The sequence below is a fragment of the Electrophorus electricus genome, chromosome 12 (assembly GCF_013358815.1).
Source record: "Electrophorus electricus isolate fEleEle1 chromosome 12, fEleEle1.pri, whole genome shotgun sequence".
NCBI lineage: Eukaryota > Metazoa > Chordata > Actinopteri > Gymnotiformes > Gymnotidae > Electrophorus > Electrophorus electricus.
Genome location: NC_049546.1, coordinates 18532925 through 18547875, shown reverse-complemented (window position 1 = coordinate 18547875; position 14951 = coordinate 18532925). Strand labels below are relative to the sequence as shown.

Sequence of the window (14951 nt, the reverse complement as noted above, 5' to 3'; positions counted from 1 at the left end):
TTCTTAGTAAACACATTTCCCATACTGAAAATACACAACTAACTTGTCTTTGATAATGTACAGAAAGTTAATTCTTTCAATCTAATGAGTGAATTCTTAGTAAATATTAATAATGTGAATATTTTACATTTTATGGACAGTATATACAAGCACATCTGTAGTACCAGCAAGCTCAGTGTAGCAGTGTGGGCTTAACGAGTCTTCACTTCTCTGCTTACTCCACTCTGTCTGCTCACTAGTATTAATTGGAGCAGGAATGTGAGCATTTTCTGACACGCCCAGTTGTTTATCTGCTACCTTCCTTTTTACTTTCCTTCTCTCGCCCTCTCCCTCCCTCTCTCTCTCTCCCCCTCTCCCTCTCACTCTCTCCCCCTCTCTCTCCCTCTCCCCCTCTCTCTCTCTCCCTCTCACTCTCTCTCTCTCTCTCTCCCTCTCTCTCCCCCTCTCCCCCTCTCTCTCTCTCTCTCTCCCTCTCCCTCTCTCTCTCTCCCTCTCTCTCCCTCCCTCCCTCTCCCTCTCTCCCCCTCTCTCTCTCTCTCTCTCTCTCTCTCTCCCTCTCCCTCTCTCTCTCTCTCTCTCTCCCTCTCTCTCTAGTCAGAGTCGTCGCTGCTGCAGTAGGAGCTGTCGCAGCACTCTGCTATGTAGAGGAAGGCATGCTCGTTGGGATTCAGCTTAGGCACCCACGCTCTGGGCACCAGGAATGTGGCCAGGTTGAACAGGTCAACGAACACCTTATAGCGGTCACTGCAAAACAACAGCACTCATTAGCATCCGTATGAATATGCATGAATGTCACCAGGTTGAATAGGGCCAAGAAGACCTTATAGCAGCCAGTGCAAAACACCAGCACTCATTAGCATCCCTATGCATATGCAGGAATGTTGCGTTGGGGAGACGTGGTTTTATCCGGATAGTTTTCGCATACCTGTAAACTATCCACCACTTCACAACATTACTGTACGCATTGTCTAAATAAGACTTACAAAACCAACTATAAAAGACGTTCAGTACACTGCTGGAGTCTGGGTGGGGGGGCAGGTATCTGAGGTGCTTTGTCAGGGCGACGGCGTGTACCTGACGGTGGAGCGCAGGTAGTGATAGCCTGAAGATCCTCCGGTTCCTGCCTTACTACCAATCATCCTGTGCACCATACACACGTGGTTGTCTGAGAACACACAGGCAGACGAACATTATCCTAAGAGACAGACGGCGCTGGTGTTTAGAAATGATCTGTTGAGATGGAATCCTTTTTTAAAATGTGTTTAGAAATCTGGAGACGTTTTGCAAAGATTCAAGGTTTACTCAAATTCCGCCCTCATTTTGAAGATAAATTTGGTCTGGAGGTATAAATGTTCTGTCCGGCGAAAGGTCGCGTACATCTCCATTTTGTCATGAGCGTGTCGATGTCCATCAGTGACGTGAGAAGTTGAAATGGAACCTGGAAGCGAGGCTCCTCTCTGAGAAGGAAAGAGAGAGAGAAAAAGAGGTTTGTAGCAGGGGTGTTTTGCTCCAGTCCTGGAGGGCCAGAGATTTCCCATCTACCCCTGCTGTACTCCATCCCACCAGCACGCGAGCAGGCTGCCTGTAAGAACTAGTTCCAAGTGTCTTACAACGAACAGTGGGCTGGTATAACTACAAGTCCTCTAGGACCAGTTCGTTTGTAATCATGCTGATCTGAGACCTGTGGGTAAGATGTGCTGGTATAACTACGAGTCCTCTAAGACCGATTCATTTGTAATCATACTGATCTGAGACCTGTTGGTAAGAAGCTGTGCTGTTATAACTGCAAGTCCTCTAGGACCGATTCGTTTGTAATCGTACTGTTCTGAGACCTGTTGGTAACGTGCAGGTCTTGCTACCAGTCCTCTAGGACCAATTCATTTTTGTAATCCCGCTGATCTGAAACCTGTTGGTAAGACTGTACCGGAGATGTGTCTTACCTGTAGAAGTAAATCATTAAGGCCCCCTGTAGTGCCTTATAGGACAGTCTTCTCTGACCTGCACCCACCCACACACACACACACACACACACACACACACACACACACACACACACACACACACGAGTTAATTCATAATAAGGAATAAACAATGAGACATTGCTCTGAAGTCTAGACAACAGGCTTGAGCTGGCAAGACAGCGATATTTGTGGCAGTGTGGGATGCTAGGTTGTGTGTACCTATACTCTGCAGGTGCTTGTGTCTGTTTTCATCAAACAGAGACACAAAGATCTCCTTCTGTTTGTTCAGATCTGCCCCCATTTCTTCCTTCATCTCAGAGTCAGGCCTTTGCTGTTAGGAGACAATATGAAGGGGGTAGCATTGGATTTGGGGTTTCTGGGGGGCAGTTTTGCTAAGTAAAGGTGGGTGTGATGAATGACAGGTTCATATCAAACCTCTATTGTCTCTCTCTCTCTCCTCAGTCCCTCAAAAATGTTTGTTTGTAGTTTCCCCCAGAAGTCGAATCCATCCTGTTCTAGACCTGGTGTCCTCTCTAGCCATTTCTGTAAAATAAATAAATAAAGAAGTCTTGCTTTAAAGCGTGGTTTGTGTTAGGGTAATATTACTTTGCATGTGTTGGGTCTATATGAGACTGTGTATGGGGTGTGTGTGTTGTGTTGAAGTAAGACTGTAGCGTGAGTGTGTGTGTTGGGGTATGATCACAGGGTATGTGTATGGTTGTGTGTTGTGATGAGGTAAGGTTGTGCGTTATGTGTATGTTCGTGTTATGGTTGTAAGTTTATGTGGTGTGTGTACCTCCACCAACTTCAACAGACTAGGTTCCTTCTCTGAATGGAGGAGCTGTTCAGTCTCTTCACTCCGGAAGCTGTCTCTGTAATGGCGTCGGTTGTAGGGAACCCTTTGGCTGTCTGGAACACCGATCTTATTTTCCAACAGCCGGAACTGCAGGCTTTGGAAACCCGACGCTGGTGCCAAATATTCCCTGCGTACACACACATTCCTTAGAATATTTTATTCCATACTCATAACCACACATCCACTAGCTCCCAATGAGAAGAAATTCCTCAAGCATTTTACCCAACTGTAGGAATCAAATTCTGTTTCCTGTGAACATACTTGTATATGTATAGATAAAAACATATGACTTAGCCACACACACACACCCGTATAATATATATAATATAAAGGTTTGACAAGGTCAACTTTCTACGTTTTTATTCTATTTTAAAATTTGTTTTTTGAAATTACATAATTATTCCAGCGGTCATTAGCTGTGCTTGTCTGAGTGCTGTGCGTGTTGTTGTCTCCGTCCGGAGTAAAGGTCGGTGCATGTTTTCCTGCACCGCTCTTTCGTTATAACTCCCATTATAACGATCTACTGATGTCACGCCAAGCAGAGGCGGTGAAAGGTGATGGCCACACACCTGAAATCGAAGAAGTCCAAGGCCGTCATGGTCTCCAGCACGGCGAACTGGTCGCCCAGCAGCCGGAATATCATGACGATGCGGTGAATGCGGGTGTTGACCTTCAGCATGTTGCGCTCGTCACGGACCTGTGGGAACGTGCGGAGCCTTCTCTGTTACTGTTTGCTGTGACTGACAAACCCGAGTCCTCGTGCTGCGGGGGCCTGAAGCGCTTTTAGAAGCTTCGAAGCGCTCGCGTCTTTCACGAGACATGAAGGAGACGAAGATGAGAGAGGATTGTCTCATCCTATTTCATCTTTTCTGGACCTTTACTAAAATACTCTTTTACCGTCTAGCGTTCAACCTTCCTCAGTGTCTTTCTTTCTGTGTCTGGCACACACGGTCTGACTCGAAGTGTATGAAATTGAACTGTAGGTGGCAGTCTTGCACTGCTTTGGTTCTGTGAGCCCTTTTTTTGGGGGGGGGGTGCAGAAAGTGTGCATCAGACTGAGCAGTACTCACATGTCCGCTTATGAAAATCTCTCTCACTGAGTCCAGCTCCCAGAGAATCTGCTTAAACCACAGTTCATAGGCTGCAAGGTAGAGAAGACCAGGCCTGAGTGTGCATAATGTGGTTACGTCCTAATCACCTCACTGCAGTGTTGCTTTCAAGGTATGGGAACATTATTTTTTAATCATTTGGAAATATTCACTGCATATTGCATATTTGGAAATATTCAGCGTTCACTTGACATTCATAGATTTGTTTTGTTTGGTTATGAGAACATTCTATTATAAACAAGTTTATAGAACGGTTGAAATTCCACATAACGTGTGAGAACCTTTACATAATCTGGGAATGTTCTCTGTTAACTGGGACCGTACGTACATATGCCCAAATTCACAATGTATCTCAAAAACGTGCATTTCTGGCGCCTGTATTCATCAGATGGACCCAGCGCTTTATGCATATTTAAAGGAACAGCTATAAAAGTGCCCAATAATCAGAGACTGCAGCGCTGACAGTGTTATTGTTGTCTTGCAGAGATAGCAGACACCCCATTAAATCTAGGCCATAAGCTGCGAGGGGGTCGTCAGAGGGCACTCAGTGTGAAACTGATTTGGTTTTTTTTTTTTTTTTTTTTTTTTTCTTCACAGGGAACAACGGGCTCACCCTGATGAGTGACGATGAACAGGTGTTCGTCGTGGATGGTGTCTCCCTTCAGCGTGCTCTGCAGCAGCTGAGAGGACATTATCTTATCCAGCTGAGGGCGAGAAGACAAAGTCACAAAGACAGGTTTCGGAGCAAAGCTCTCCGGCATGCAAACGTCTGTCGCCGCATCACGAATCGACAGATAACAACACCGCCATGCAGCAGAAGGCATAGAAATAGAAAAGCAGGTGATTGACATTCTAATCTAGACCCGGCTCCAGAAGCGGCATGCTTTATTTAAAACACATATAAATAAATATATTCTATTATACATACATGCAATAGGTTTTCTACGGGCAAGAAAAATGAAACAGAATAGCAGGCGATTTTAGGAGATGCCGACTGTAGAAACTCCTCTGTAATCACTGAATATTTCATTATAATATGCACATTTGCATACAATATAAGCAGATGTGTGAGATGTTTTTTAAATTTCTAATTCAAAATGTAAATGTCAAAGAAAGAGTCCCGCAACCCCAACGTAAGGAGATTTTAGTCAGAAGCTCAAATTCATAATAATCTCTTGGTAAAACTTGTGCAAATGGTCCATGTTTGAAGCTTTTATTACAGTAAATGTTGGTGTAGAGTGTTGTGTCAGTAGCGTTCGGTGCAGATATTTGAGTAGAGGAGTGTGTTTTAGGTGGATAATGTGAAGAAGAGTGTGTTGTAGGTACAGACTGTGAATAGAAGTGTGTTTTGGGTGGATAATATGACTAGGAGTGTGTTTTAGGTGGATAATATGACTAGGAGTGTGTTTTAGGTGGATACTGTGAATAGGAGTGTGTTTGAGGTGGTTACTGTGAATAGGAGTGTGTTTTAGGTGGATAATATGACTAGGAGTGTGTTTTAGGTGGATAATATGACTAGGAGTGTGTTTTAGGTGGATAATATGACTAGGAGTGTGTTTTAGGTGGATAATATGACTAGCAGTGTGTTTGAGGTGGTTACTGTGAATAGGAGTGTGTTTGAGGTGCAGCAGGTACCTGCAGGTAGTCTCCGTAGACGATGCCACCTTTGCTGGCCTTGTTAATGCCGCTCTGAGCCACATCTTCCTCATCTTCCTTCATCTGCTGTTTGTTTGCCTCCCTGAGGTTTTAAAAACAATCAGCTACAAACCAGACATTTACACCTGGCATAAACGCCTATGTCAACCACACAATTAGAAGCCTGTGCACAATTTGGGTTTTGTAGAACAGAAACCTCTCATAAATTATTTATTTGGATTTATTTTGTGTAAGCAAAGTCGGTTTTCTATGATTGAATTAATATATGACCAATCACCAAGAAAACCATATGAAAATACACACAGTTGTTTCCTCTGGAAGAAAGGACATCCACTCATGGCTGAAGTATTGGCCTACAACAGAGAGGTTAGTTTCCCTTTGCCTTAGATCAGAGGAGCGCTGGGTCATGGTAGTGCATTTTAAACCCTGTTCTCATTCATTTGTCAGCCAATCAGCTACCTCCGTCTTGCTCCTCCTCCTGGTAACTGAGAGGAGGAGATTCGTCCGATAAGCCGACGATGGAAGAATTGTACTTTGTCCCTTTTTATCTGAAGGGAAATCTGATAACACATCAGTGTTCAGAATCAACACACATAGGAAGAGTGACCTCAAGAATTCGGCTTAGTAGTTGAAATCTGGTTAGCTCTTAAATTTGCCGTAAAGTCTTCACACCACTATGCATGCCACCACCCTGCTTCAGTAGGACTACCAAATGTTTGTAGAAGACCAAGTATAAAGTGTGTAGCATTTTAGCTTTTAGTTAACCTCTCTCACCATCACACCCACATATATAGACCAATCTGAATATGATTCCAGGTAACTGCTGTGCACTGTAGTAAGAGATGTAGAGTTATTCAAAATTGTAGTGAATGTTGGGGAACCAGAACAATCTGAGGGCACACTGGCTACTGGAACAAACCATAGATGCTCCAGGGTAGACAACACAGATGTAGCAGACTGTTACTAAAGCAGGAAGCCAAATGAAAATAGAGGCTACATGACGCACACGAGGACCCTGTGGACGAGGAGGAGGCCTTCATCACGTGGTTACCCAGTGCTCATCACACCTGGAGACTGGTGAAATGAGGGCTACATGTCAACTGCACAGGCATCAGAGAAAGAACCCTCAGACTGGAATCCTAGACCGGTATGCGCACGTGCCGTATGTTGTGCGACGGTTGATGTTCTCTAGATAAGTCCCTGATTGTACCTTTTTCTACTTCTCATCAGGAAGTGTCTTAAGAAAGAAAGAGAAAAAGATGCAGGCCAATCCCACTGTCCCGTGGAAATGGGCTGGAAATAGAAACAATATGCAAGGTTAACATCAAGGCCGTGAGCCTTAAACTGGGGAGTGACATAATCAATAAATACGTATTATAGATAGATAGATAGATAGATAGATAGATAGATAGATAGATAGATAGATAGACAGACAGACAGATAGATAGATAGATAGATAGATAGATAGACAGACAGATAGATAGATAGATAGATAGATAGATAGACAGATAGATAGATAGATAGATAGACAGACAGATAGATAGACAGATAGATAGATAGATAGATAGACAGACAGATAGATAGATAGATAGATAGATAGATAGATAGATAGATAGATAGATAGATAGATAGATAGACAGATAGATAGATAGATAGATAGACAGATAGATAGATAGATAGATAGATAGATAGATAGATAGATAGACAGACAGACATATAGATAGATAGATAGATAGATAGACAGACAGACAGATAGATAGATAGATAGATAGATAGACAGATAGATAGATAGATAGACAGACAGATAGATAGACAGATAGATAGATAGATAGATAGATAGACAGACAGATAGATAGATAGATAGATAGATAGATAGATAGATAGATAGATAGACAGATAGATAGATAGATAGACAGATAGATAGATAGATAGATAGATAGATAGATAGATAGATAGATAGACAGACAGACAGACAGACAGATAGATAGATAGATAGATAGATAGATAGATAGATAGATAGATAGATAGATAGATAGATAGATAGATAGATAGATAGATAGATAGATAGATAGATAGACATTTAGTATTTAAATACTCTTTTTCTTTTCAGAAAGTTCGTTGAAATGATGTTTAACTATTAAAATACAAAGTATATTATTTTATAATCGTTGTTAGGTTTATTATACTCTTAATTCATTTTCAAGCATTTTCTTTTCCATTTTTTTGTCTACCACATTGTTTTACCAGTTTCTCTATAAACCTAAGCTTAAGTGTTAAAAAAAAACACCCACATTATTTATTCATTTTACTTTTTATTTATTAAGTATAAACAAAACTGAACGACTTTGTCCATTAGGGGCTATAGAAAATTGCAGGTAAACACTCATTTACATACATACAGGTACTTGTACAGGTTTGCTGTGCTGCTCTCTTTAGTCTTCACTTTATGATATATATGATTCATGTTATACTGTAAAAGTTGTACCACAATAGCTGAAATTTTCCAATATAATGTTTATGACTTTAAAAAATGTGCATACTGAACAAACCAAAAATCATAAGACAGCAGCGGTTGGTCTGCACCCTTCCCACCCCTTGAAAAAAAATACAAAAATAAAACAAGTAAAATAAAACAGAATAAAAAAAAATTACAAATAAAAATAAAATTGCATATTACATTTTACAGTACGGTGACAAACAGAAAGTACAGCGCAAAACCATAGTAAACAAAATCAATATAAAAAGGAACAATAAACAAATGCCATTTGCGGTATTTTTCCAGTGTTGCAGTGATATGCATATGCAAACAATTTGTTAAAATGAGCATATAATAAATAGTCAGATAAATATATTAACACTTGTAGAATCCTGGCCTGTCTTGTCACAAATGTTCATTGTGCTCCACAGTACATGCCTTGATAGGGCTTTAAATAGGTTTCAACACACTAACACTCCACAACGCACAGCGTTGTTTTAACTCCGTTTATATGTGTGCGTGTTTGAGTTTATATATATATATATAAAACTCAAACTGCCATTCCCTCAAATTCCCAGGCCTCTGTTAGAAGGCCTCGGTGTGAGACAAACAAACATGATACCACCACCCAGGTGAATTGTGAGACCACCTATGAGAAGGGTGAGACAGAAATGTTTATGTTTTTAATGCATATATGCATTTCCTTCCTCATCTACTACCACCTAAGACGCACAAAAGCAGTTGCTGACACACAGTCTCCCTACACTCTGCTCGTCTGCTACCTCTTTCCTATTTCACTCTGTCGGAGGAACTGGATGTTGCTGATGCTGTCAGCCAGCTCGGGGTACTGCTCCACCGACAGGATGTAGTAGCCGTCGTAGCCCGGGACTCGCCCCCCGCCAAGCAGCTGTTTCTGCTCACTCTCCGTCCACGGGCGCGCCCCCGCCTCTCCGTCTCTGGCCCGGCGCTGCTCACGGGCCCACGCGCCCGCTAGCGCCCTCTGCCGCGCCAGCTCCAGGACACGGGAGCGCTCCTCGTCCTCGGACGTCCCGTAGCGCACGTGCAGCACCAGCGGGCCACGGCGCAGCTCCACGTCGGCGAAGCGCCGTGTGCGGCCGGCGAGCACGCCCGTGGACTGCGACACGGTCACGTTGACTCCGCCTTCTAGCTCCTTGTGCCCTGTGGTGAGCCTCAGGGCCGCCAGGTCGGCCTCGGGCGAGCCGGTCTTGACGAAGTAGTGCGTGTCGTGGCCGTCCAGGGTGAAGTGCAGGTCTTTCATGTAGATGGCGCCGTTGAGAAGGTTGGCCACTTTGATGCAGTCCTCGGTGGCTATGCTGAGGGCGCGGGTGATGACCGTGCCCCTGTAGAGGGCCAGCATGACTCCACGGCCTATCAGCGACTCGCTGGATGCAAACCACAGCCAGGGCTTGTCCCACCTCGTCAACTGGCCCAGCTGTGTCGGGGGCAACCGCTCAAATGCCAGGAACGCTTTATCTTGTCGCAGTGCTTGCTGCTGAACTGCAAAGCTGGTCTGAAAATGAACATTTTATGTCCATGTCAAAATGAAGAGCTCAAAGTGTCACTTAACACTAGGAACAAGAAGAAACGCAATCAGAAAATAACACACGAAAAAGGGCAAACACACACATACAGTTTTAGCCTGTTCAAAGTATAATGTATAAGTATATAAATATGCAAAAAGTTTTTATTACTTTTACAGGAATGGCAACAGAACTAGAGAAAGAGGCAGTAACGTACCGGGAGATCGTCCCAGATTACACTCTTGGTCAGTTCGTAAGAGGATTTGATCATCCCAGAATGTGGCACCGAGAAACCAGGAATGCTGTTGTGGAGATGGAACCCAAAGGTGACCAGCCAGGTGTTGATGTCTATAAGAAATGACGATAAAAGGCTTGACAACCAAAACTAACACACGCTAACAGACACGGCTAACTGCTAAGCTGGTCCATGACATGCAAGTCAGCGTCTGACTGACACCTTACCTGTGATGTACTCTCTCACATCCTGCACTTTGCTAACGGGATCGTTGTTCCGGAACATGTAGAGATTGAAGGGGGCTGTCTCCTTGGCTGTGGTTTCCCACATGGTGATATCGGGTGCAGTCCAGCGGCCTGACATGATGTCATAATCCCGTGCCCCAAAATGAAGCAGTTTCGTCAGTGGTTCATAGAGGCCCCCGTGGAAGCCAAGCACCAGCTGGAGGTCGGGGTTGGAGTCGGAGTAGACTTCCCCATACGCGGTGTAGTGCACTTGCTTCAGGAGGGCTCCGTCGCTGCCGAAGACCACCAGCGGCGAACCCGTGTTGTCGCACGCCACGTAGAATTCTGCCCCGCCACTGAGCTCCATGGCGATGAGGTGACCCTGCAGGTCATAGTACAGGGAGGTGACCTCTGAGCTCGAGTGGTTGTACACGTGTGTAACGCGGCTTGGGGCGCTCAGGTCGGCGTAGAAGAACTGCAGGTGCTGGCCTAGGCTTGACTTGGAGGAAACCCTCCTCCCCAGGCCGTCGTAGCGGTGTCGCAGCATCCAGCCACCTGTCTTGCTGTAGACGTGCTCCAAGAGGCCATTGGAGTTGTACTGGTAGACCTCGGCGCCCCTCTGACGCAGGAAGCCGTCCTCATCCAGCTCGTACTGCATGTCTCCCAGGCGCGTGAGCCGGTCCCGGAGGTCGTAGCGCAGCGGCAGGACGCGGGCGCTGCTAGCCGGGCTGAGCAGGTGCACGTTCCCGTTCAGGTCGTAGCTGTAGCGCCAGGTGGGCTTCTCGTTCAGGTAGACGGCCTGCAGCTGCCCATCCGGGTCGTACTCGTAGGTGTATTTGGTGGCGTTGGCGAACGGGCCGATCTTAATCTCCCGTGAGGTGACCCGGCCCATGTCGTCGTACTGCACCGCGAGCCAGAACAGCAGCGTCCGGAAGAGCTCATACTGGATCTCCCGAACCCGACCGTGACCGTCCAAGTGCTTGGTGTAGGTCATGACGGAGGTGGAGATGATCTGGTTGATGTCGTAGTAGATGACGCCAAACTTGCCAAACTGCTCCACCTTGCCCGAGATGTCATCGTACTGGTAGAGGTCGATGGGCAGCGGCACGTCGTTGACGACGCCCTGCACGCTGGCGACGCGCAGGTTGCTGTCGTAGGCGTAGTCGAAGCGCGCGCCGACCATTCCGTCCTCGCTGAAGCGGTAGATCTGCCTGTCCACCAGGGGGCCCAGCTGCCTGTACCTGATGGTGCACACGAAGCCTTCGCTCTGGAGGTTCACCGTCTTCAGCACGCCGGTCGTCTCGTCGTACGTAAAGGTGGCGCGCGCGCCGTCGTACAGGACCTCCGCTATCTTGCTGTGCCATCGGTAGCGGTACAGCACCCGCCGGCCCGTGCCTGCGTGCACCACCCTCAGCAGCCGCCCATCCTCGCTGTAGTCCACAGCCACGGATGCGTTGCTCTCGGGCGGGTGGTAGAGGTTGCGGTAGTAGCCCACCGAGCGGACCGTCTCCATGGTGTACCGGGCCAAACTTGGCATGGTGACGGCCGCCAGCCTGCCATCAGAGTCGTACTCGAATGTGTACTGCCGTTGACTGACCAGGATCAGCACGACGGACTGAGAAACACACAGAGAAACATGTTACAAATTCCATCACCTGTGAGATGAGAAAGCATATTATACTACTGTTATAAAGGAGTAACATATAAAACAGAACATATACATTGGCTCCAAATAGTGTTTTTTGCTATTTTTTATGTTGTGGATTTGATTTTGAATTGATATATTTGTCATTTTTACCCATCAGTCTGTACTTAAAAACCCATGATGACCCATAATAAATATTTTCTGAACCCACTGTATTTGTGTATATATTATATGAAATTATGTGGACAACTGACCTATATACGTTATGCCTATATGAGCTCGTTGGAAGTGCCGTTCCATTATTGTGGAGCCGTCTTCCTGCCACATCACCACTCCTTTTGCAGCTACAGCCTGCACTCTTCTGAGAATGCTTTCCACAGGATTTACCAGTGTGTCTGTGGGAATTTGTACCCATACAGGCACTTATGTTGGAGGAGAATGCCTGGCTCCGAATCGACATTCCGGTTAATTCCAAACAAGTCCGATGGGGCTGAAGTCAAGACTCCGTGGATGTCACTGGAGTTCCACCATTCCAGACTCATCAAAGTGAGCCTTTATGGACCTTTGCTTTGTGCACAGGGGCACAGAAAAGCTGAAACAAGAAAGCCTTCCCCAAACTCTCGCTCCAGCATTGGAAGAAGACAACTGTCTAAAATGTCTTTGAATGCTGCAGCATCGAAAATACTCTAAGACTAAGGGGCCTGGCCCAAGCCCTGAAGAACAGCCCCCAGACCATTACACCTTGTCGATCAAACTTTAGGGTTGGCACTATACATTTTAGTAGGTAGTGTTCTCCTGACGTCCGCCAAACTCCAGCACGTTACCAGACAGCGGACTGCAATTCATCACTCCAGAGAAGACATTTCCACCGCCAGAATACAGCAACAGCGAGCTTTATACCCCTCTTTTAGGCTTGTGTGCAGCTGCTCAACCACAGAAACCCATTTCAAGAAGCTCCCGGCAAACAGTCCTTGGCCTGAAGTTGTTTTCATGGGCAGTATGAAAGTCTATTGTGAGCGATCTACGTGCTGAGCACTTCAGTGCTCGGCAGCCCTGTGCGTGCATTCACGTGGGTCTGCTGCTTCAGGACTGAGGGGTCTTTGCGTGCGTTCGTGTGGTCTGCTGCTTCATGGCTGAGGGATCACTGCGTGAGTTTGTGTGGTCTACTGTTCCAGGGCTCAGGGGCCATTTCTCTTAGATGCTTCCATTTTTACCGAATAATACAAGAATAATAGTACTTACAGCTGACTAGTGCAGATGGAGCGTGGCAGAAATTTCATGAACAAAAATTTCATGATCTGGAAAAGGCCACGTTTAAAGTCACTGAGCCCCTCAGAACAACCCATTTTATTGCCAGTGTGTGTCTATGGAGATTGCATTACTATCTGCTTGATATTATACACCTGTTAGCAACCGATGTGGCTGAAACACCTGAATGGAATATTTAGCAGGGCTGCCCACACATATGGCCATATAGTATATCGTAACAATTGTTATACACACACACACACACACACACACACACACACACACACACACACAACACACACTTGCACACACATACATTATATATGTCGACAGGAGGCTATATGGGTGGAATTTATAGATGGAAGAGTGCATGGAAGAATGAGTCATCGCGTGATACTAGTGGCTAAGAACAGAATACAGAACACCACAGTCTCACATGTCAGGAACAGTCAGGATTACGAGAGCAGATGTCCAAGAGTGGAGCCTAAACTTAAAGAGCTGGCCTGCACTTGGTCCTAACGTGCATGGCTGCCGCGCAGAATGAATCAGCCAGCTGCTTTGTAATTAACGACTCCCATCAAGGCCGGCTAACACAAGGCAGGACAGTACTGGTCACAAAGAACCCCAACATGGGGTTGGGTTTCTTCCAACTACGCATGGATAACCAGCCTGTCCACAACATGGAAGCTCCTGCAGGAATACCATCCACCAAGCTGAAGGAGCATGTGCTCGTGCATGAGCTTTACTCAGAAGAAGGCTCACAAAAACATCAGAGGATCAAAGCAACGCCCCTGACAAGTCGAGCTGTTCACCAGTAAACCAGGAACACACGGACCAACCTAAACATCGCCTGGATCGACTATAAAAAAAGTATACGATTCGATGCCGCACAGTTCATAAAGTCAGTAAGACCACAAGGGCCTCCATGCTGTGGAACGCAGGGTACGGGTCCAGGTTCAGGATTGGACCAACCGTCGGACACCTCCTGTACAGAGACACCAACTCGCTGAGCAGAATCTACAGTATGGACAGGACAAGCGTGGTCAGCCATTGGTAAAAAGAGAAAAACAGCGATGAGGGCAGAGGGAACTGAACTCCCACAAGGCCACATAAAAAACCCGGAACATTCTCCAATTACAGGGAACCATGAGGCAGAAATGAGAAGGATGGCAACATACAAGTATCTCAATGAGGTAAGACAGGTTCTCAGGGTGCTCCACCAATCAGCAAATCATCATCCAGCAAACGCAGTAAATCCAGACCAGAAATCCCCTCACAACGCACGAGGCACTTTAGCCAAGACTGAACACGGGAACGGCTACATGCCCAGCAGCAAGAGGGAGGAGCGCCCAACAAAAGTGCAAGGTTCACCGTCCAGGGTGAGACTCAAGACCTCAATGAATGCATTCAAGCGAACGAGCCAAAACCGAGACGACGGAGCACCTAGCAGACGACCAGGCACCAGGAAGCAAGTTTCATGATACTGGCAATGAGTATGATATACCCAAGCAAATGACAGGGTTCACACATAGGTTAATATACAGCACATATATGCAAAGCATGTGAGCAAGATACCCCAAGCCCAAATGTTAGGGACCACCGAGACTTGGGGAGAACAAGGCTGTGGGACCTCCAGATCCAGACAGATAAGCCAACCAATCAGACAGCGTGAAAGCAGGGAAAACCCAGAAGCAGCAGTGGTGAAAGATGTGACAGCCCCGAGCGATGGAAACATCCAACGGAAGGAATACGAAGAGTGGGAAACACACCAGGGCTGGGAAAAAAGGCGAAAGCAGAAGACCAACACCAAAGTCGTTCCAGCGGTGATATACATACTTTGGGCCGTGACCCGTAAGATGGAGTGTGGCTCCAACAGATCTCAGAAATGATGGCATAAATCTCAGTCCAGAAGAGCACAATCCCCAGAACAAAGAAAATACTGCGCCACACCCTCAAATTCCCAGGCCTCCTGTAGGAGAAAAGATATGACCACCCACCCC

At 46.0% G+C, this 14951-nt stretch overlaps 2 protein-coding genes across 3 annotated transcripts in view; both read right to left on the bottom strand.

Annotated features, from left to right (window-relative positions):
- Positions 1-590: 590 nt before the first annotated feature.
- Positions 591-5920, bottom strand: tdo2a (tryptophan 2,3-dioxygenase a). 2 transcript variants are annotated; one of them, XM_027014192.2, is made up of 12 exons: positions 5882-5920; positions 5562-5660; positions 4540-4630; positions 3888-3958; positions 3387-3514; positions 2758-2944; positions 2397-2504; positions 2181-2292; positions 1941-1998; positions 1378-1457; positions 1075-1165; positions 591-744 (listed from the first exon to the last, which is right to left on the bottom strand). In XM_027014192.2, the coding sequence occupies exons 1-12, from the start codon at positions 5918-5920 to the stop codon at positions 591-593; spliced, it is 1218 nt and encodes a 405-aa protein (XP_026869993.2). The 2 variants fall into 2 exon arrangements, with proteins under 2 accessions (XP_026869993.2, XP_026869992.2); XM_027014191.2 differs by having other exon boundaries at positions 5562-5664; positions 5886-5920.
- A 1966-nt stretch (positions 5921-7886) lies between these two features.
- si:dkey-237h12.3 (teneurin-3) overlaps positions 7887-14951 on the bottom strand; it is a 107383-nt gene continuing 100318 nt past the window's right edge. The window contains 3 exon segments of the mRNA XM_035532356.1: positions 7887-9589; positions 9817-9947; positions 10062-11673. Coding sequence (XP_035388249.1) covers positions 8837-9589; positions 9817-9947; positions 10062-11673 — 2496 coding nt within the window. The 3' untranslated portion in view covers positions 7887-8836.